At 47.4% G+C, this 19,609-nt stretch overlaps 8 protein-coding genes across 8 annotated transcripts; 6 read left to right on the top strand and 2 right to left on the bottom strand.

Moving 5' to 3' along the window:
- Nucleotides 1–1,057: 1,057 nt before the first annotated feature.
- N7484_001249 (uncharacterized protein) lies at nucleotides 1,058–1,480 on the top strand (the record flags this gene model as incomplete). The annotated part of the gene is made up of 2 exons (XM_057111669.1): nucleotides 1,058–1,190; nucleotides 1,260–1,480. The coding sequence occupies 2 exons, from the start codon at nucleotides 1,058–1,060 to the stop codon at nucleotides 1,478–1,480; spliced, it is 354 nt and encodes a 117-aa protein (XP_056976406.1).
- Nucleotides 1,481–5,961: 4,481 nt separating this feature from the next.
- N7484_001248 (signal recognition particle receptor subunit alpha) lies at nucleotides 5,962–8,029 on the bottom strand (the record flags this gene model as incomplete). The annotated part of the gene is made up of 3 exons (XM_057111668.1): nucleotides 5,962–7,403; nucleotides 7,459–7,741; nucleotides 7,805–8,029. 3 exons carry the CDS (start codon nucleotides 8,027–8,029, stop codon nucleotides 5,962–5,964), a joined length of 1,950 nt encoding a protein of 649 aa, XP_056976405.1.
- Nucleotides 8,030–8,306: 277 nt separating this feature from the next.
- N7484_001247 (protein transporter YIF1) lies at nucleotides 8,307–9,496 on the top strand (the record flags this gene model as incomplete). Its single annotated transcript, XM_057111667.1, has 3 exons — nucleotides 8,307–8,603; nucleotides 8,661–9,221; nucleotides 9,299–9,496. 3 exons carry the CDS (start codon nucleotides 8,307–8,309, stop codon nucleotides 9,494–9,496), a joined length of 1,056 nt encoding a protein of 351 aa, XP_056976404.1.
- Nucleotides 9,497–9,576: 80 nt separating this feature from the next.
- On the top strand, nucleotides 9,577–11,428 carry N7484_001246 (60S ribosomal protein eL14; the record flags this gene model as incomplete). Its single annotated transcript, XM_057111666.1, has 5 exons — nucleotides 9,577–9,587; nucleotides 10,539–10,635; nucleotides 10,700–10,837; nucleotides 11,006–11,269; nucleotides 11,375–11,428. 5 exons carry the CDS (start codon nucleotides 9,577–9,579, stop codon nucleotides 11,426–11,428), a joined length of 564 nt encoding a protein of 187 aa, XP_056976403.1.
- Nucleotides 11,429–12,173: 745 nt separating this feature from the next.
- Nucleotides 12,174–12,976, top strand: N7484_001245 (nascent polypeptide-associated complex subunit alpha; the record flags this gene model as incomplete). The annotated part of the gene is made up of 3 exons (XM_057111665.1): nucleotides 12,174–12,395; nucleotides 12,524–12,582; nucleotides 12,643–12,976. 3 exons carry the CDS (start codon nucleotides 12,174–12,176, stop codon nucleotides 12,974–12,976), a joined length of 615 nt encoding a protein of 204 aa, XP_056976402.1.
- A 369-nt stretch (nucleotides 12,977–13,345) lies between these two features.
- On the top strand, nucleotides 13,346–14,083 carry N7484_001244 (F1F0 ATP synthase subunit d; the record flags this gene model as incomplete). The annotated part of the gene is made up of 4 exons (XM_057111664.1): nucleotides 13,346–13,354; nucleotides 13,445–13,840; nucleotides 13,903–13,989; nucleotides 14,054–14,083. The coding sequence occupies 4 exons, from the start codon at nucleotides 13,346–13,348 to the stop codon at nucleotides 14,081–14,083; spliced, it is 522 nt and encodes a 173-aa protein (XP_056976401.1).
- A 1,059-nt stretch (nucleotides 14,084–15,142) lies between these two features.
- Nucleotides 15,143–16,219, top strand: N7484_001243 (uncharacterized protein; the record flags this gene model as incomplete). Its single annotated transcript, XM_057111663.1, has 1 exon — nucleotides 15,143–16,219. The coding sequence occupies one exon, from the start codon at nucleotides 15,143–15,145 to the stop codon at nucleotides 16,217–16,219; it is 1,077 nt and encodes a 358-aa protein (XP_056976400.1).
- A 322-nt stretch (nucleotides 16,220–16,541) lies between these two features.
- On the bottom strand, nucleotides 16,542–16,807 carry N7484_001242 (uncharacterized protein; the record flags this gene model as incomplete). The annotated part of the gene is made up of 2 exons (XM_057111662.1): nucleotides 16,542–16,715; nucleotides 16,787–16,807. 2 exons carry the CDS (start codon nucleotides 16,805–16,807, stop codon nucleotides 16,542–16,544), a joined length of 195 nt encoding a protein of 64 aa, XP_056976399.1.
- Between the last annotated feature and the right edge of the window lie 2,802 nt (nucleotides 16,808–19,609).

The raw sequence follows: 19,609 nt of genomic DNA, 5'->3' as shown, positions 1-19,609 counted from the left end.
GGGTTCGGGTGATTAATTGGAAATGGGTATTTGAGGGCCAATGAAAACACAGAAAAGAACGTAAGTGCTCGAGAGGTACAGTATCACGAACCTGCCGAGGCAGAAACTGAGGAAATGCGTCTTGAATGTAAGCTATGCGTGAGGATGAAGCTCAGGGACCGCTTTGGGGAAGGAACGAAATGATGTAAGCGGCATGCGGGCCTTGCTGAGTAATCGCAAATCATCGCGAATCCGTTCGAATCGTGTAATACGCCGAACGGTCATTGCACCGAGAAATTTAGCATAGGTCACACGATGCGTTAAAAATTCCGCCAATCATTGTGAATTGCGGACTACACTCTTGATGTATAATACTTGAGTCCCGAGGCAACCTTAGGGTGCCGATTTCAAGGGGCTGAGCATCTTTTCTAGCATCTATACCCAAGATGACTGGTTTTGGCTAGCCGCGAGATGCAGGACCAGAGTGCATGGAGATATGCAAGTTTGGCTCCGTGTACCATGAGGATTCTTCATTTCTACACAGTTGTTATAATCGGCAATAAAAGTCACTAAAATGCGCGGCACGGACTTTCCTCAGATGTGAAGTGTAAAGAAATCAATTTCAAAGGCGGACTGTATTGTAATGTACATTAGCTAAACTATGTATTATGTATTGCCTTCGGCCTTTCCATGGAAACCTGGGGCTTTGAAAACAGTACGTAGTGAACTGGTTCGGTAAATCGTCGTGCTGATTGGCTGTCCCTTCCAGCCGGGGAGAAGTCGCCCCTTCCAAGGAAGGAGTGTAATATACTAATTTTCATGAATTACAAGAGGTATCGCCAGTGAAAAAAAGGGTTTGCTCGTCGCATGATGGTACGATGACGATCCACAGTACACAAATTGTCCAATGTGCTAAACTACTGCAGACTAATACTTTGATTACGTCATAGGTTGGATACTTGAAATAGACATATATTACAGTGATTTGATTTCACCAGTCAAATAATTTTGCTGGGAGACAAATCATCGCAGACAAACCTCAATCTTGTGCCTTTGAATCGGATTTACATTATTAATCATGTCGGAGATTATACGGGAGGCTGAAAAGGTGGTCCACGGGCACCAGCACGACACAAATAACACGGGTAAGGGTGAATCACACGATTCAAAATTACCAAACAAGCTTGATTCACGAATTCGGACGGAGCATGGTGAGTAGTAACATGAGCCCTGAATACATCGGGCTTTTTCCTCCGATGCCCTGACTGCCAAACTTGCAGATGATGATACTTTTTTGTCGCAACCCAATACTGTCTCCAGGGGTGTACAAACTTCGGGAAGTATCATGACAGATGAGTCCACGGGTACCTACTCGACCAATGTCGCCAAGCAGATTGACCAGCATGCTTCTTCTGGCGATGACCACTATACCCCGAACAATACTACAGACGCAAGGCCAGCAAGGCCTACCAAACAGGATACTCTGGTTCCAAGCCATTGAGAATAGCTCACTGAGACTACCAATTCCACTGATCTCGTAAGGCAAAGGTTGCTTCCAAGATGTGATGATCGGGACTCATAGTGGATTCATAGATATTGTACTAGTTCCGATCTCGGGGCTCAATGCTACTATTGAAATCAGAATATTACAACATTCGATGCAATATTAGGAGTTATCAAGTCTACTTTGACGTCAGGGGAGTTAAAAGGTTTGTCGAAGGGTTCGGGTAAACATTAAATTCCTCGGTGATGAAAGTGTTTCCTTCGCAAGAGGTAATTGATTCCAGCTCTCGACAATGCCCAAGTTTTTGCTCAAGTGCCTCCAAAATATATTTACATGTCAAACCGCATATTTTCATCACACTCGGTGAATGAACGTTAAAACCTCATATCGGGTAGATAGTATTGATGACAGTTTAAGAGAACAGCATAATTGGAAATTTTATAAGCCCAAAACTGGCGGATTTCGATCAAGAGATTTATAATATGTGACGTGGAAGGGACTGATGGTGGTGAGGAGTTATGATAAACAGCTTGATATTATCAAAGCTGGGAGAATAGACATCAACCAGTACCAAGTGGTCGAGCGGAAACTCGACTATCTCATCTTCCTTGGTCTAGTGGTCATGATTTCCGCTTGTCATTAACACCGATAAGCGCGGGAGACCGGGGTTCGATTCCCCGAGGGAGAGATTTCTTTTTTTATTTTACCTTTTTTTTTTTTTTTTTGGCATTCTTTTTTTCTTATAGAATATGGCCGTTTTTTCATGGTTTGTAGGCAAATTTTCGTCTCTGCTGTGCTTGGCATGATCTGCACCTGCTCAGCCTGTCAGCCTTATTGTACTTTAGTCTGATTACATGTTAATTTCTCCAACCCGCTCTGCCTACTTTGCTTCAGTCGGTTTTAATGCACTATATAGTTCCGTCTTCTATTGCCACCTGCCATCTTCTTATTTGGGCAGGCTCCGCTTACGCGCGGCGTACAACCGGTCATTTTCTACACTTGCATGATCATCCGCGCCATTATATCCTCCTTCTCATATAGGATTTCAAGTAAGAGCACATATCCTTCCCACAAGCTTGAAAAGTTCCACCTATCTGTTTCTCAACGCCAAAATGAAGCTAGAAGACACGGAGAAGAGCTTTCATTTTTCAACGAGATAACGTACCCCAAACCGGCTACCTTGAATGCGACTTACTGGAGCAAGATAGGCCAGAATCTCTCCAAGAAAGCGTTTGACCACCGCACAAGAGCTTGAGAACTAGCCTTCAAATGAGAGGAGCCTCCGACCGACAAGATCGTGGTGTCATTTGATCTGTTGGGAGTGAAGGCATATGCTCAATAAAAGGAGGTTGGATGAAAGTAGTACCCTCAATGCTGCATGAAATTAGGACGTACAGCTGCGTGCTATCATCCGTGGACGTGAAGATAACAAACGAAGTGGTAGGAAGGGTCGCTGACTTCGCCCGCCTTTCGAGGAACACCAAGAATACTACGGCAAGGGCAACATCAATTAAAAAGATGACACAGGCAGAGCCTTCGAGGTCTTGATAACGTTCCTTATGGGCACTATGAGAGAGCCGGGATTCTCACCGGAGATACATATCGAAGTGCTGACGATCCTTGAGCGCAATTTCGGGACACATTCAGTCAAAGGGTCGAATGCCGTCCTTGAATTTCATCAGGATGTGAGGGGACTGAGAAAGTTCGGCAATACCCATGCGAAATAGGTGACGGTCTCGACAATGTCATTACGAAATAGGTCGCGGCAACCAAATTTTGTTTTGAAATGGTCAGGTATATTTACCGAGATGGACGAAATACTTGACACTGACATAATGCAAGGTATGCACAAATTGACGAGTGAACATGGCTACGCTAGTAAATGGGATGTATGTGCCGTGCCTACGAATCTTTTCTTTAAATCAACTTGACCACTTCGGCCATCGATCGACTCACCCGGTCTGTAGAGATGACTGAGGATTTGTGTCTAGGGCTCTATAAGTCCTATCTTCTAGTATCTAAGTTAATACAAGCATGCTATATCTTGAATCCTATTTACTTCCTTGCTATGCGCTACATAGCGCTTCATGAAAGCACCTCATTCTGTGTTGCTGACACCCCCAACCCCTTGTCATTATAATGACCAAGCGAGGGACTTTCAAAGGGACTTCGGGCTTATATATTATTCAGTGAATAATCGCAGTTAAGATTTCGTTGTAATGACCATAATAGCTTCATTTTCCCACCAGTATATTTCTTGAACACGGTTATTTAACACTTTGCTTCGTACATCATTCTATTAATTTAGCAGTTCCTTCAAGACGTATGAAGCAACATGAAGTAGACCATGCTCAAGAGTATAACACAAACTGTCTAACTTTTGATCCGGATCGCTTTCTACCCAGGCGCTATATTATAGTGTAATTCTTTTACTTTGGCGCACAAATTGATTTTATTGTTCTTATATTCAGTGTAGTTGATTACTTGTCTCCTTTATCTCAACATCAATAAGGTCGGATATCGAGAACTATGAAACTGCACAGAGAAGTTATGCGGATCATTTTTGAAAGGGTAGCCGCGCACACCGCGGCTTAATCCAAAGCCACCCGGGATCCACAAGGATGCCGGCAGTTAGGGCTGTTGGCCGCAAACGGTAGTGTGGGGCCAGAAAACTTTTACCAACATAGAGCGTTACTGGCTCTCTTCTTTCAACAAGGCCGGCTGGCCCAATGGCAAGGCGCTTGACTACGAATCAAGAGATTGCAGGTTCGACCCCTGCGTCGGTCAACTTTTTGATGTTTTTGCATTCGTTCTGGGTTTCTCAAGATGAGGAGAGAGTTAGGTTGTGTTCATGAGTTGATCGGCTGTGCCTAACCTTACTTGCCAGGCCTGAAAACCAACCACACAAAGCATTTGCTTTTCAATTTATGGAGAGAAGCTAAGCACATTTCTTGAATATAAATTTAAACCTTCGATCTACTGCTTCAAAGGCAGAGAAATAAAGGAATAAAAGAAATTCTTCCAAACCTTGAAAGCTACATTCGCGCAGTTTCGGGGGGTCGAGTGGAGAAGCAGCCCGAATGGATGTATAGTCTCTGCGTATGCAGGTACTAATGGTAGCGTTCCTAGCTTGATGGATTTGCATAGATAGTGGGCTACTTTTGTCAATGGGTCTGCCAGTCGCTACTTCAGCTACTTTAAAATTTATCTAAGTACACTCCCACTTGTGCTGTGAGCGGGGAGAATGAAGAAACATTTCCATTTACTTGCTCTAAGGTCCTTTACAGACCGATTATGTTGTACGAAGGGACAATAAGTAAATTCTTACCCCATAAAGAAGTAGAATTCAATGCATTCAACGGTTGATGAATATGCCAGCCTTGGAAACCATGTTTTTGATGTGGCTTTATACTGACTGTACGGAGTAGTTATGGAGTTCAAAACCGCAGACCCACACTATCTCCACTCCTACCAAACTACCATACGACACACAATAGCGAAGTGAAAATCAGATTAAAGTCCAGTGTATCCAGATGCCAATAATATCTTTGTTTAGAAGATGGATCATTGAAGGCTAGAGAAGAATTGGATAGACCGCGGCCAATACTAGCCAAGACACAGGCACCCGGGCTTAAATTGATGACCACAGCCGAACATTCTCTAGCGACCAAAAATTGACCGACGCAGGGGTCGAACCTGCAATCTCTTGATTCGTAGTCAAGCGCCTTGCCATTGGGCCAGCCGGCCTTGTTATATTATATTCAAGAAATCATGCCCATATCAAGGCCGGAGAGCTGGAAAGCCAGGATGGCGCAGTGATTTCCAGGCACACAGCATGGTCATGCAAAGCAGGAAGTAACTACAATGCGCTGCGTGTATAAATTGACAAAGATATACTTCAAAATGAGCCCCATAACCTTGTAATATTTCAATCAAATTCTTATGTCTGATAGTAGCGACCCCCTTTATCGTCCCACACACACCATGGCTTTCGTCTTCTGCAACCCAATGCGGTATGTGTATGACTGGAGGAAGGAAGAATGAGTCGGCATATTGAAGATATAGCATTATAAGGTACTTATATGAAACCAGATTCCACCTCTTCTTGGATTTAGTTCGTGATCAGAAGCTAACTGGTCTATGTGGACATTGTCTACATCTATACTCTCCGCTCGGAATGATGTATATAAACCTATACTCCATCATTTCTGTGTCAAGGTACTGGCTTCGTGATCAAGTTACTGCATTCCATAAATAGAGAGCCGGTCTTGAACAAAATTTTCTTAGGTGAGACATGGGCAGGCGAAGTCGACACCTGACTATGATGTTCATATTAAAAATCCTTGCTCAAGGTTGGGAGCAAAGAGGATATTGACTCGATATGTATTCTTTACGTAACAAAGATTATAGACGGTATCAGAATAGACAAACTATTAAAAATAACAGGATCTGTAAAATGTTTGAGGGATATTTCATAATCATTTCATCAACAGATCCACAGCCCAAGGGACACTCAGTCCACGCAAATCGCCATAATGTTGTCCAACACCCAAGAAAACAATGGGGATACCAGTAGCATGAACCATACTAACTAGAGTACCAACCATATCGCCCACGGTGTCACATTTGCTGATAATAAAACCGTCAAGATTTCTGCCAGTTCCAAAGGCCTGGTTGAAGTTACGAGCCTGCATAACACTGTCCGTCCCAACCAGGGCCTCGCCAACCATGAAGATCTTGTCCGGGTTTGCAAATTTAGCGAATTTCTCCAGTGAAGACATGAGGCGCTGGTCGTTGTGGCGTCGGCCAGCGGTATCAATCAAGACCACGTCGAACTTTTGGCTAGCAGCATAGTCGACTGCGTCCTTGGCGACATTGGCGGCATCCTTGCCATAGCCCTTCTCGTAGAGCTCGACTTTACCTACGTTCTCACGGGAACTGAGTTCGTTCAAGTTGCGGGCGTGGACGCGGAGCTGCTCTACTGCACCTGAACGGAAGGTGTCACAGGCAGCAATGAGAACGCGATAGTTGTTCTGCAAGAGGAAAAAGCAGATTTTGCTCAGGTTGGTAGATTTGCCAACACCATTGACACCAACAATAGACATGACATAGGGCCGAGGGGCTTGCTGTTTGGTGGTCGGGGCGGTCACAGCATTGATTTCGCGCAACAGATCCAAGGAAGATGTTGGCGTTAGGATCTTTCGCAGGGAAGCTTCCATGGCGATGCGTAAAGCGGCATCCACGCTCTGGAAGTTTGCGGTTTTCTTGCCAACCAATTCACGCTCCACACCCTCGCAAAGACGCACAGCAGCTTCACGAGCCACGTTCTTCTTCAAAAGATGATCTTCCATCGCCTTGAGTGGCTTCTGGAGGTCACTCTCTGTAAGGATCTTACCACCAACAATGTTGCGGAACAGGCCTCCAACAGCATTGAAGCCAGAACCCAGGAAGCTGGAGGATGTAGTCCCCTTGCTTTTTTCCGCATCAGCATTGTCCAGAATGTTGTGGACCTCATCACCCAAGTCCTTCAAGACGAACTGGCCCTTGCCAGTTTTGCGACCCCAGTCCTCCGGTGCAACAGCCTCAACTGCAGGAGCAGAAGCCTCCGCATCACCGGCCGGAGCAGAGTAATCCAAAATCTCACCATCATCCTCATCGGCGAATCCGCTGTCGTCCCATTTGCGCATCTTCTTGGCAGAGCCCTTTGCAGGCTTTGCCTTGCGAGAGACCTCGTCGCCCGACGAAGCATTGGCGCTCGCATTCGCAGCTTTGCGCGAACGACGGGAGCCTCGGCCGCCCGGTCCAGCTTTTCCGGTGAGGATGTGACCGGCGAGAGGAGTTGAAGACCTAGAAATATCAGGAGTTGCCGGTGGCGTGCCCTCGTCAGAGGTAGCCCCGCCTAGCGCAGTCTGTTGCTGCGCTGGAGGATGTCAGCTTGTAGAACTTCCAAATGCCGTGAGTCATTGCATTCATACCCTTCATAAGGCCAGGGATCGGCGGCGGTGGTGGACCTCCATTGTCTGATGAGACGAGCGAATCCTTCTTCTCTCCAGTTTCGACGGTGTAGGCCTCTGAGGCACCACCGGTGTTGTCCTCGAGCTCCCGCACTTGTTGTTCAAAGTAAGGCTCGAAACGGTAGGTGGTGATCCTGTTGCGGTTTCCCAGAAGTTGATCCTTGTATACGTCGGTGAAAATCGTTGAAATGTTTTCCAGGAGTTTGTCAATCCATCCAAGGTGGAGCAATGATTGGTAAACAGCCTGTAAAGAGAGTGGTCAGTCATGCGACATATGATCGACATGCGACGAGCGGACCGAACTTACGACGAAAATCAAATTGAACTCCTTGACCTGCTTCCATTTAAGTGTGTATTTCTCCTTCTTGAATATCGGAGAAGCTCCTGTGGCCGAGGCGCTTTGAGGCGCAACTTTCTCCTCAATAAAAACGTCGTTGATCAAGCTGTTAATGACATGCGACCCCACAGGAGCGTAGGATTTGGACCACAGCACCACACCGGAGGTGGTTAGAATTTCAAAAGCCTCAAGCATTCTGAAGCTCGTTCAAATGTAATGACCAAGGGCGGAAGGGGGGTATCTGTGGGGAAATAGGAGTGGAAGAAAGAAAGTTGGTGGTGGCGGATCGGGCGAAAGTGATGGTCGAGAGCTCGGAGACACAACGGGATCTTCAGCCACGTATAAACACTTCTCTACTTCCAACACCTACCCTCCTCACCCCCCCCGAACTCCGTCCCCTCAACGCAGCACGCAGTTATTTGACACACTTGGTGCCTTCATTCTTCTTCTTCCCTGTCTCATCAGGAACATCATGTATCGGGGCTCCTTCGCACCGCCGCCCGCGCAGTCGCCGCCTCTTCACCACCCTGTCCCGCAGCATGTGTCGACCGTGCCCATGATGCGCTCGCCACCCCCACCTACTTCTCAACAGACACCCAATGCCGGGTATGGAGGTAACCCATACCAGCCCTCGCCTGCACAGGGTGGTAACCCAAACTATGCCGGTGGCCCCGGCTTTGGGCAATTTATGACCGACCCAACAGCCCAGATGGGATTCCAGGTTGGCAAAAGTGCAATGATGGCAGGACAGGAGTACATGGAAAGCAATGTAAGCATACGAGACTAAAGAGCTAGCCACCGCATGTTTCTAATTCTCTATCCACAGTTCAATCGCTATGTTTCGATACCAGCTCTGAAGCATTACTTCAACGTCTCCAACTCCTACGTCCTGAATAAGCTCATCCTCGTTCTATTTCCCTGGCGACACAAGCCCTGGTCCCGCCAGCAAGCCCGGATGCCTGCTTCTGCGGGCCCAGATGGACAGATCACGCAGCAACAATACTCGTCCATGTTTCTGCCTCCGCGAGACGATCTGAACTCACCCGACATGTACATCCCCGTTATGGCTCTGGTCACATATATTCTATTGTCAGTTCTGCTGGCCGGGTTCCGAGGCAACTTCCACCCGGAGCTGTTAGGCTCAATCACTACCACGGCCATTGCGGTGATCGTCTTCGAGATTCTTTGCTTGAAGATGGCCATGTATATCCTCAGCATCAACAATGACTCGCAGCTGCTGGATCTCGTTGCGTACTCGGGATACAAGTTCGTGGGTATCATTGCTACTTTGGTTGCGTCGGAGATCCTGATGCCTGGCCGTGGAACCGGAGGCTGGGTCGGTTGGACGGTCTTTGTGTACACTTTCTTGGCGAATGCGTTCTTCCTGGTTAGTGGATCTATAATCTCCCCTTCTGTGGGAGGTCATGTTTCCCTGACTTATGCTAACTATCTTCTTTACATCAGCTCCGTTCTTTGAAGTACGTCTTGCTCCCAGACTCGACCGACTCCACAATGCAAACTGGCATGCACACTGTGGCCCGTGGACAGCGCAACCGGCGCACGCAATTCTTGTTCGTCTACTCCTATGTCATTCAATTTGTTTTCATGTGGGTTCTCAGTCGCGAGGGTCCTTCAGCGCTGGCATCGAAGGCAAGCTCTTGATCGGTCTCCGGTACTGTGGGGAAACTTCATTTTGGGTATAGACGGGAACAGGCGGGGGAGGTGTGGCTGGTATGGGCAGGATGCCAGGCTGGTAAGCAGCAGTCTAGCGTCTTAAATTCATTCCACACGGCCTCAATAGTCACGATATAGCACGACTTATTGTAATCAAAACTATCTATACGTTCAGAGCATATTCAAAGGTATTATAGAGACGTAAATAAATATGAAAGTATCGGAGTACTTAGAAAAATTGTGGTCATAGAGGAAAGAATTATATTGCAATGGATAAGCTAAGCTACTGGGTGTTGAGTCGACAAAAGAGAATCCTATTAATAGTCAGAAGTAAGTCCAACTAAAGCATGAGACAAAATCTGTAGCTTGTGTATGGTTCTCAGAGATCTTGGTGATGAAGGTAATATCATTGCCAGAGGCATCAATTACTATCTAGGCGTGATAAAGTTTATAATCATTGAACCAGGGATGGAGTGGGCATTGAGGCAGAAGAGAAGAAAAGTAGTGAAGCATACCAATTAGGAGACCAATGTCGAATGTTTTGTGCAAGGCGGCAGTTTGGTGGCAATATCTAAAGATCTTCGAGCAGTCAGCAGGATGCTCCAACAAGGCAATCATGTATCACAATGGTTTGAAAAACAAGGAGTCAGAATATGTAAGAAATTGAATATCAATCCGACAGAGCTGCATAAGAAACCCCGGCGAGGGTTCCACAGACACTGGGTCAATCGCAAATTACCGCATCATTCGAGGAAGAGCAAGTGCAAGAACAGTTTGAAATAACAGAACATACCATTAGTGTACTCTGTATCGAGCAGATAGGTTAGTCGTGCGTCGTTAATGTTTTGTCGTGATTTTGAGTGATGAAGAGCACCATTTTGCTCATGAGATAGATCATGAAGATCAACAAAGTAATAAGGAGGAAAAAAAAAACCGAAGAAAAGCAACGCGCCGGAGAAACATAAAGTCCGAGGAAATCTGAGACGCTGACATAAGTGAACCCTAGACCAGCCGCGAGTGGCCCGCTAAGCGAGAATTGTGTGGGCACATCCGAAATTCGCAGAGCCAACTTGGACTATCCGACTTTCTTCGACAACAACCCTCCGACTCATCCTAACCCGTCGACCGTGAGTGTGATCGCATGCACATCATTTAAAAGAAACAAACCGCTGAATTCGTTAAATTCTACAGACAGCCTTCGCCATGGCCGATATCGATGTCAAGCTCGCTTCGTGGAAGTTGGTCGAGGTTGGCCGCCTCGTCCTGATCCGCAGCGGTCCCTTCGCTGGCAAGCTCGCCGCTATCGTTGAGATCGTCGACCACCGCCGTGTATGTTCAAAAATCCGCATCTTCCAATCGTCAATTTCACCCCCGAAAGAGTCCGCGCAAGATACACATACGGGACACAGGAGACCACCGAGAAGAGGATACTTTCGGGGATGCGAAGAGGCGACAAATCGTTTATGAAATATGTTATTGACTGTCTTGTTTGTGCAGGTCCTGGTTGACGGTCCCTCCGGTGAGGAGCAGAAGATCGTGCCCCGTCACGTTCTTGCCCTCGCTCACGCCACCCTGACTCCCTTCACCATCCCCCAGCTTCCCCGTGCTGCCGGTACCGGCCCCGTCAAGAAGCTTTGGGCTAAGAACGAGATCGACGCCAAGTGGACCAAGAGCAGCTTCGCCCAGAAGACCGACCGTGCTCAGCGACGGAAGAACCTCACTGACTTCGAGCGCTTCAAGGTCCTGCGTCTCCGCAAGCAGGTACGTTCACGATGATCCATGGATGCACTGGGATTCGGCACATGTACCACCGATCCAAGTCGCATTCTACTATTTCACCCAACAGCATTCTAACAGTTCTACCAGGCCCGCTACGAGGTCCAGAAGTCCTTCGCCAAGGTCCGGGCTACCAAGGCATAGATGTTTTACGACGGATTTGGTGCATAGGATGAAGGAGGTGTCCTGGGATGGTTTCCATAGCTGGAATTATTGCCAGCAAAATCGCTGTATGCATTAATCATCTACAGCCAAAATGATTCAAAATCCTTGATGTCCCAGCAAGGCCCTTGTGTCATTGTTTTGCGTTCTAGGCCCGTTGGCTACTCTTTTTTTTTTTTTTCTATAGAATCGGGATTCTTTCCTGGACTGAAAAAGAATCAAGGAAAGCAAATCTGTGTAGAACCCAAAAATTCTGTGTATTCCAATGTAAAATGTTGAACAAAATAATGTATATTTGATTGTAATAGTAATGTGACGTTGCGAGCATATACTATGTCTATCTTGCGTTGGCATAGATATAGGGCAATGTGTGGGAGTCCGGGGTGGGTGTAACCGCCTCGCTAACGATTTTCGGTCGGTCTTGCCGCACAGCTCACGGCTTCTTCGATCTTACGCCCTGACAAAATCCACCCCTTTCCACCACAGCTCTATATCTGTTTTTCAGGTACGTTGAATGGCTCTATAGCCCTCGAATTCGAATTCCCACAATCCGAAACCGTCATTTTCCGCCCGTTGTGCGATTCCTGGGCGGGGGTTGTTCGGTTCTCCCACTATATGCACATCCTCCCACTTTTCACCATCTCTCGCCCACTCGACGCTTGAATTGAGCTTCCACGAACTTTGCATATTGATTTCCATCTTATAGACCCCTTCACACACATTCACAATGGCCGACCCCCGCGTTGAAGAGCTTCCCGATGAGGAGGTCCCCAACACCAATGTTGAGAGCGACTCCGAGTCCGAGGGTGAGGTTGAGCCCTCCATCCCCGGCGGCGCCTCTGTCATGATTCACTCTCGCAACGAGAAGAAGGCTCGCAAGGCCATTGCCAAGCTTGGCCTCAAGCACGTCCCCGGCATCACCCGTGTCACCCTCCGCCGCCCCAAGAACGTATGTGCAGATAGTGTGAATAATTTGGTCCCGGGAGCAGCTTTCGAGCATCGCGCACTCCTCCACCAATGAATTCCAGCCAAACCCATGAATTTTCACCTTGAAGAGACTAATTTGATTCTCTGCAGGTTCTCTTTGTCGTTAGCCAGCCCGATGTCTACCGCTCCCCCAACAGCAACACCTGGATGTATGTGATCATTTACATAGCTAATGTGAGAGGAATTGAAGTACTAATGCATCTTTTCAGCATCTTCGGTGAGGCCAAGATTGAGGACTTGAACGCCCAGGCTCAGGCTACCGCTGCTCAGCAGCTCGCTGCCGCCGAGGCCGCCGGTGATCACGCTGGTCACGACCACGACCACGAGCACGACCACGAGCACGAGAACGAGCTCGGTGCTCCCATCGAGCCCAAGAAGGAGGATGAGGAGGATGATGGTGAGGAGGTTGACGAGACTGGCCTTGAGGGCAAGGACATCGACCTTGTCATGGCTCAGGCTAGCGTTTCCCGCAAGAAGGCTGTCAAGGCTCTGCGGGAGAACGACAACGATATTGTCAACTCCATTATGGCTCTCAGCATTTGATAAACTACCCTTAGCGTGAATAAGTCGAGATTCTCGTGAGTGGCTTGGGTTTTGCAACCAGAGTTGCCCTAGTGTAAACAATTCGAACTCAAAAAAAGAATTGAACGAACCCAAATTAACTTCCAAGCTTGCCTCATATTTGTTAAACAAAGAATGCTCTAGTAAGCAATACGTAAAGGATCGATGACTATCAAGAGATCTAATGGTGGTGTCATGTATACAAGTGGCCGATGCTCGGATACCGGGTGGTCACGTGTTTCCCGCATCCAAACCTTTCCGAGTCAAACTCGCCTGTCCGGCACCTCCCTGCACATCGAACTCTCCCCCCTCTTCCCTCCACCTCAACACCACACATACCCTCCCGTCACAATGGCAGCTGTACGTTCTCCTTCCTGCTGATCTGCGCAACATTATCTCGCCATCCGGCCCGGAACCAGCACCCGCTAACCCCCCTTACCTGAACAACAGCGCAGCGCCGCTCTCAAGGTCGACTGGACCAAGGTGACCAGCTCCCTCGGTCTGCGCGGCCAGACCGCCGCCTCCCTGCAGGCTTTCAAGAAGCGCAATGATGATGCCCGCCGCAAGGTCCAGGTTCTGTCCGAGCAGCCCCAGGCCATCGACTTCGCCCACTACCGCAAGACCCTCAAGAACCAGGCTATTGTCGACGAGATCGAGAACCACTTCAAGACCTTCAAGCCCGCTTCCTACGATGTCAGCCGCCAACTGAAGGCCATCGATGCTTTCGAGGCCCAGGCCGTCCAGAACGCCGAGCAGACCAAGGGCAAGGTTGAGGCCGAGCTTGTTAACCTCCAGAAGACCCTCGAGAACATCGAGACTGCCCGTCCCTTCGAGGACCTCACTGTCGTAAGTATATGCGGTGTGCGGATCTTTGCTGGGTGTCATTGCTTATCGCTTTCTGTGTTTAGGACGAGGTTGCCTCCGCTCAGCCCGAGATCGACGAGAAGACCGCTTCCCTCGTCTCCAAGGGCAAGTGGATGCCCCCGGGTTACAAGGTACGTACAATTTTGGGCTTTCATCAATTCCAGAGTGGAATGCTGATTATTTTACTTTGTTTAGGAGCGCTTCGGCGATCTGTCCGCTGTCTAAATGTTGGACATTGTGTACCACTTCATTTATTCCCCGCCTCATCTCACTGCGCAAGATATTTGTTTGGTGTCAAGCATATGGCCTTTACGCCCGGTTTCGGTTAGATTCCCATCCACGGTGCGATGGGGCGGCTGGGATGTGTATAGAAACAATTCAATTTAAATGGTTTCTGCGTTCTCGTGAACAGAGGCTTTTCTCTTTTGTCGTTCTCAACTTTAATTTGAGCTCAATTGTAAAATTGCAGTGTAGAACGTCTTAACACTATTTGACGTAAGAAAGCTTCGATTAATCAATGTTCCCGGGGTCTTTAAGGTCGGAGAACGTGGGTATGTATATATCTGGTCGGGATATATATATGCAGCTTCCGGACCACTTCATTATTCAACCATCTAACTTTAAGCACTCCAATTTGTAAAATGGAACAAACTAGAAAATGATTACAATACGAGTGATTTTCACGGCTTACCCAGGAAATCCGATACGAAATTACTTAATATCCGAAGCCAGCATCTTTAACCTTTCTGTGCCGTTATTGATTTGGTGGGTAAATTCTCCGTGGCCTTTTTGATGTGAAGATATGCACTCAGCACACCAACGACAATCCTGGGTAGACCAGTACCATCTGATTCCGCGTCATTCCAATACAGGTGACAAAGCCCCATTTATGACACAATTCATATCTAAGCGGCACAATGCCAAGACAGGGCTGTTGATTCAACCTCCAACCTTACCTTCACCCACTTCCCCTCTATGACTTTGTTCCACCGTGCCCCCACATATAGGAGACGCTATAATCAGTTGTGACATTTGTTGCTCACCCTCTTAATGCATCGTGGACCATGTTACTGTTGAAATGACCATCACTCTATATCATAACACAGATCTTTCCCCCGCCACTTTCCTGCAGAGTTTCCTCCGAGGGGTCCACCTTGCGGGTGTACCTGAACGGTGACGGAAACACCCCGCAAACCTTCAAACCAAGCTTTGCATATAATCTACAGCTGCCTGACGGGCACCATTTTTCAGCCACCGCCTTGTGCAGGTGCTGACTACATTGGAATGATCCACCCCAAGACACTGGCCGAGCACCCGTGCTCGCGCCTGGAGTCCCTCCCCGTAGAGATCATCGAATTGATCTTCCTCCACAGCCTAGAAATCAACCTGCCGCGTGCCTCGCTGCATCTTGGCCGTGCCCTGTCCAACCCAACCCTCTATACCTGGCTCATCCGCCTAGTCTTCAGTTCCACAAACTCAGGCTCTCAGAGTGGATTCTTCACTCCAGACTTCTTACCCCCACCACTCGATTTCTGGGGTCTATCATGGGAACAAAGGCAGCATCTATCAACCATTCTACTCGGCTGCCGATGGTGTACACTCCCACTGATGCGAAAATGTCAACGTGAATACGTAGATCATGTCATACGACGTAAGTGTGCAGATCTACTATTCTCCCCAGAAGACCAAGAGACAATGAGAGACCTAGGTCCCCGATTCGAAGATCTAGAACTCCATGATCGCCCGCGCATGGGTGAAAGCCGTGGCAAAGGTGATTTGGTCATCCACGCCCAACTCCCAGAAGATAAAACCACCAGAGCTACCACGAAAAAGCAACGAGCTTCATCATCACGGAATCATGTCGACCGCAAAGTCGCAATCTGGTTCCACTATGGAGCAGTTCAAATCCGTGAGCCAAATGAAATTTACTACGAAAACGACCTTTTCCGTCTTCCTTCCTCTACAGCAATTGGCCCTGGCCGGATTCCTGATAAACTACTTCGACTTCCGTGGTCTGATTCGCAGTTTGACTTTCTCCATCTTTTGTCTTCGGATTTCTACGTTGATGAAGACGAGTACTCGAATATTCGGTCGACAGAGATTACAAGCCGTTTAATACGCAGGCGAAACAGCGAGCCTTTTCGTCAGCTGCTTCAGATGTCGTTTCGCTCGGCACATTGTCGAATTCCTTCGCGGTGGCCGTTGCAGAGATTGCATTACTATTTGGTTCGACGGTGTGCGGTGGGGAAAGGAGATCCTTTCGCGAGCGCGATTTTGTATGAGAGGTGGAATGATTTGACGACGACTGTGGATGAAGACTTGATGAAGTTTTTTGAAAAGCAGGCAGAAGACCTAAGTTAATCTGAGTGCCGCATAACATATGGTGGTGTCCAGATGTATGATGATTGGGTACCTAGTTCAAGGCGAAGTCACCCATGCGAGGACTACAACAGCATCTGAATGTACATTACTTATTCAGCCAGTTTGTATGCTCCTCATCATGAGAACAGACAAGATTCAGGATTGAAGAATTTAGTAGCAAGTTGAATTTAGCTAGCCTGAAGTACGCCTGGGTATGAGATACACAAATAAACAGAAAAGAACGCAAGATATCTCAGTCGCATCACGTCAAGAATCGTAACTCATAGCCGCGAGGGCATCGTGGTTGTGATTGTGATCGAGATCATACCACCGCCCTACGACGACGGCTTCTTCTTCCACAACCACCGCAGGTCAGGCAGGAGATAATAGCATCGAGGACAGTGACGACACCGTCAATGATAGCGCGTAGGACAGCACCGATAGTGTTGACGATGGCCATCAGGCAAGCGCCGATGGAATGGAAGACAGCTTGGACCTATGAGAAGGGAGATGTTAGTGGCACGATCTTGAGGCAGATAGGTCAAGCAAGGGGCAGCGATGACATACACAAGACACAATGCAACCCATTTTGAAAGAATCGATGCTTTTATTGTGTCGAGGAGTAAAGGTGGATAGTTTGAGGAGGTTTGGGCTCTGAAATGGAGACAGGCGTTGAGCTGGAAGCAGTGGTGTGGACAGAGGTATCACTGAAAGGACGCATATTGAAAGAAGAAATGAGGCAGGAGCACGGAGATATTTATCTAGCAGCAGCCTAAGGTTAAAAAAAACCCGGTTTGCAGCACAGCCAACGATATCGTCAATTGTCGCAGAGATACGTAACAGTCTATCTCAAAGGGGGTAAAGATAGACGGAATCGGCACGCCACAACAAGCTTGATGTGAGGAATGATAGGGCTGATTAGCTCTGACGTCGTCAAGGGACTTTCGTTAGGCTGGAGAGAAATATATGCAGAAGGAAAAAAAGTCCTTTCTAATTTTAAATTCCAAGGATCGAATGAAGAATGATCAAAGATCTGCTTCTGATGACAGGTTACCGGTTGGCTTTAAGCCTATTCCGTCATCTCGACGCTGGGCCCGGGTTCATTCCTTGATTTAAAGACGATCCTTGTCTCTCGCGACCTACCCCGTGTGGCCGCTGTCGCCCCTCTGTGGCTTGCCTCGTGCATGAACATGATATAACTAGGTGCTATGCAGGTTCAATGAGCTTTCAGGGGTCTCTATCAGGTTCGCGAGGTACAGCACTTGACTCGTCCCTGTGTAGGTTTATTCTGGGAGCTGGGTCGCGCCCGTGCTTTTGCTATCTATGACATCATCACTCAAGTTTTCAGGACTGCCTATTTGGGAAGTGAAAGTGGGGTAAGTTGCGTCGACCACGTGAGGCCTTCTGCCCTGAAAGTTACGTAATGCGCTTTTGGGCGGTTGGGATTCCCACCAATCAGAGCTAGCTGCGATCGACAGAGTGACCCTGTTCAGTCAAAAGATTGGGTACATTGACAAAAGTCACCAGTGCCACACAGCAAACAAGGTAAATATCGCCAAAGGTCAAAAGAATGGGGGTTAAACATTGTACTGAAGGTAGTTGTCCATCATTTAGGAACAGGTATATCGGATTTATTCTTGAAGAGCGAATTGGCACCGGACAGCCAACGAATAGACACTAGTACTACTAGCATCAGGTCATATATGACCCCCACATCTCCTTGAGCAAGAAGAACAGAATCAATACCCATCGGTCAGCTTAAAGGGAATATTCTAATCACTACTTGTTCGCATGCAACTCATCAAATCTTAGAACAGTCCGGAACGGCCCGCATCCTTAAATAATAACGTCAAAGTGGGTATAGGCGCATACATACCCACTTGCCCGGGTAATTCATCGCCAATTGCATTTGGCTCTTCATGCGGCGAATCTACATAGCACTTGGTTAAAAATTTGCTTCGCAGACTTGATAATCCGTGTTATAGTGTGATGACCCACAAAAGCAGCACAGGCAAAGAGAAATTTGAGGCCACCGCGAAACACAAAGGTGGCCTCTACATCAGCGTCCTCGAGTGAGAAGTATCATTCTTCTACCAAATAGCGTGATTATTACTTAAGAAGGGCCAGGGGGGAAGGCAATATTCAACATGCCAAGAGTCAAACAATCGAATGACGTCTGTCTGGAGTACTTGTCCTTTATGGACGAGCAGAGAGAACTCAAAGAGACAAAGTCAAAAAATGCATTGGTGCAATGTTGCGCATGAATTTTGAAGAATAATGTATTGCCAAAGGCCCGGGGATAAGCAACACTCAAGAAAGAATATTGAACTTGATGTTGCATCAAGAATCTTTGTAGAAATGTTTGCTTCAAATTCTTAGCTGCGATGACTCTGAGTTACCGGCGGATATTACATATTAGTAATATGACTACTTATATAACATGGCATTGGATGGGCTACGACAAACGGTGCATTTGCTCATGGAGAAAGGAGCTCATGTCGGCGCCAGGAAGAATAGATGGCGGAAAATGATGATAGTTGGTTGTAGGGATTTGAAGCAAGTAGGTATAAATAGATTAGGTCGGAGCTTATGGAATTCGGCATTAAAATCGAGGGTGTAAATCAAGCAAATTAAGGGGATAAATTGATTCTAAAAGGATTGATGCTGGCGCTCTTAGATCTCGGCAGTGCAGTCACTGACCAAACCCGAAATCGGCTGGAAGGCCGAGAATCCCATTTCCCCGCAACGAAGAGCGACTTCCCCAGACAACTATCCCCGCACAGATTCACCCTTTACTTCAACGTCGGCTTTTTTCAATCTCTCGGTTATTTTACAAGTCACAATTGCGGAAGTTATACACTATATTTGGAATACAAATTCCGAACAGAATGTCGCAGTGCATTGACGAACAAGAAAGTGGGAAGAGGGACAAGTATACTTCTCATGCGTGGTCAGTTTGATTACAATCGAGCGGAGATTTGAGGAATATCCGTGCTAATAATTTCACAGCTATGAATGTCATAGACGGAAAGTGAAAGTTCGTGAACTGCCTCATTTGATTGCCTCAGCAGAAAAGAGAAGTTGATTGGGAACATAGTGCTCGGGTGGATCAATGTGTTCCAATTGTGATGCTAGAGGCATCGAATGCACATACGAGGAGTATCGGCCACGAGGCCGAAAACCAAGGAAACGTACTTTGGATACTGTGGAGTACGTTGAACGCCTTAAAAACACCGATTTTGTAACTGACAGTAAATTTGCAATCAAAAGTGAAGGAAAATGGCCAAAACGGAAAAGGCAATCTACAACAGTGATGAATCAGTTGGCTCAACTGCAACAAAAGGTTGATGACCTGTATAAGAATCGCAATGCAACTCCAAACCTAGAGTC

This window comes from Penicillium longicatenatum (assembly GCF_028827895.1).
Source record: "Penicillium longicatenatum strain IBT 33135 chromosome Unknown contig_1_segment0_segment0, whole genome shotgun sequence".
In the NCBI taxonomy this organism is placed as follows: domain Eukaryota; kingdom Fungi; phylum Ascomycota; class Eurotiomycetes; order Eurotiales; family Aspergillaceae; genus Penicillium; species Penicillium longicatenatum.
The sequence above is the reverse complement of the archived record's forward strand: the minus strand, read 5'-3'. Positions and strand labels throughout refer to the sequence as shown.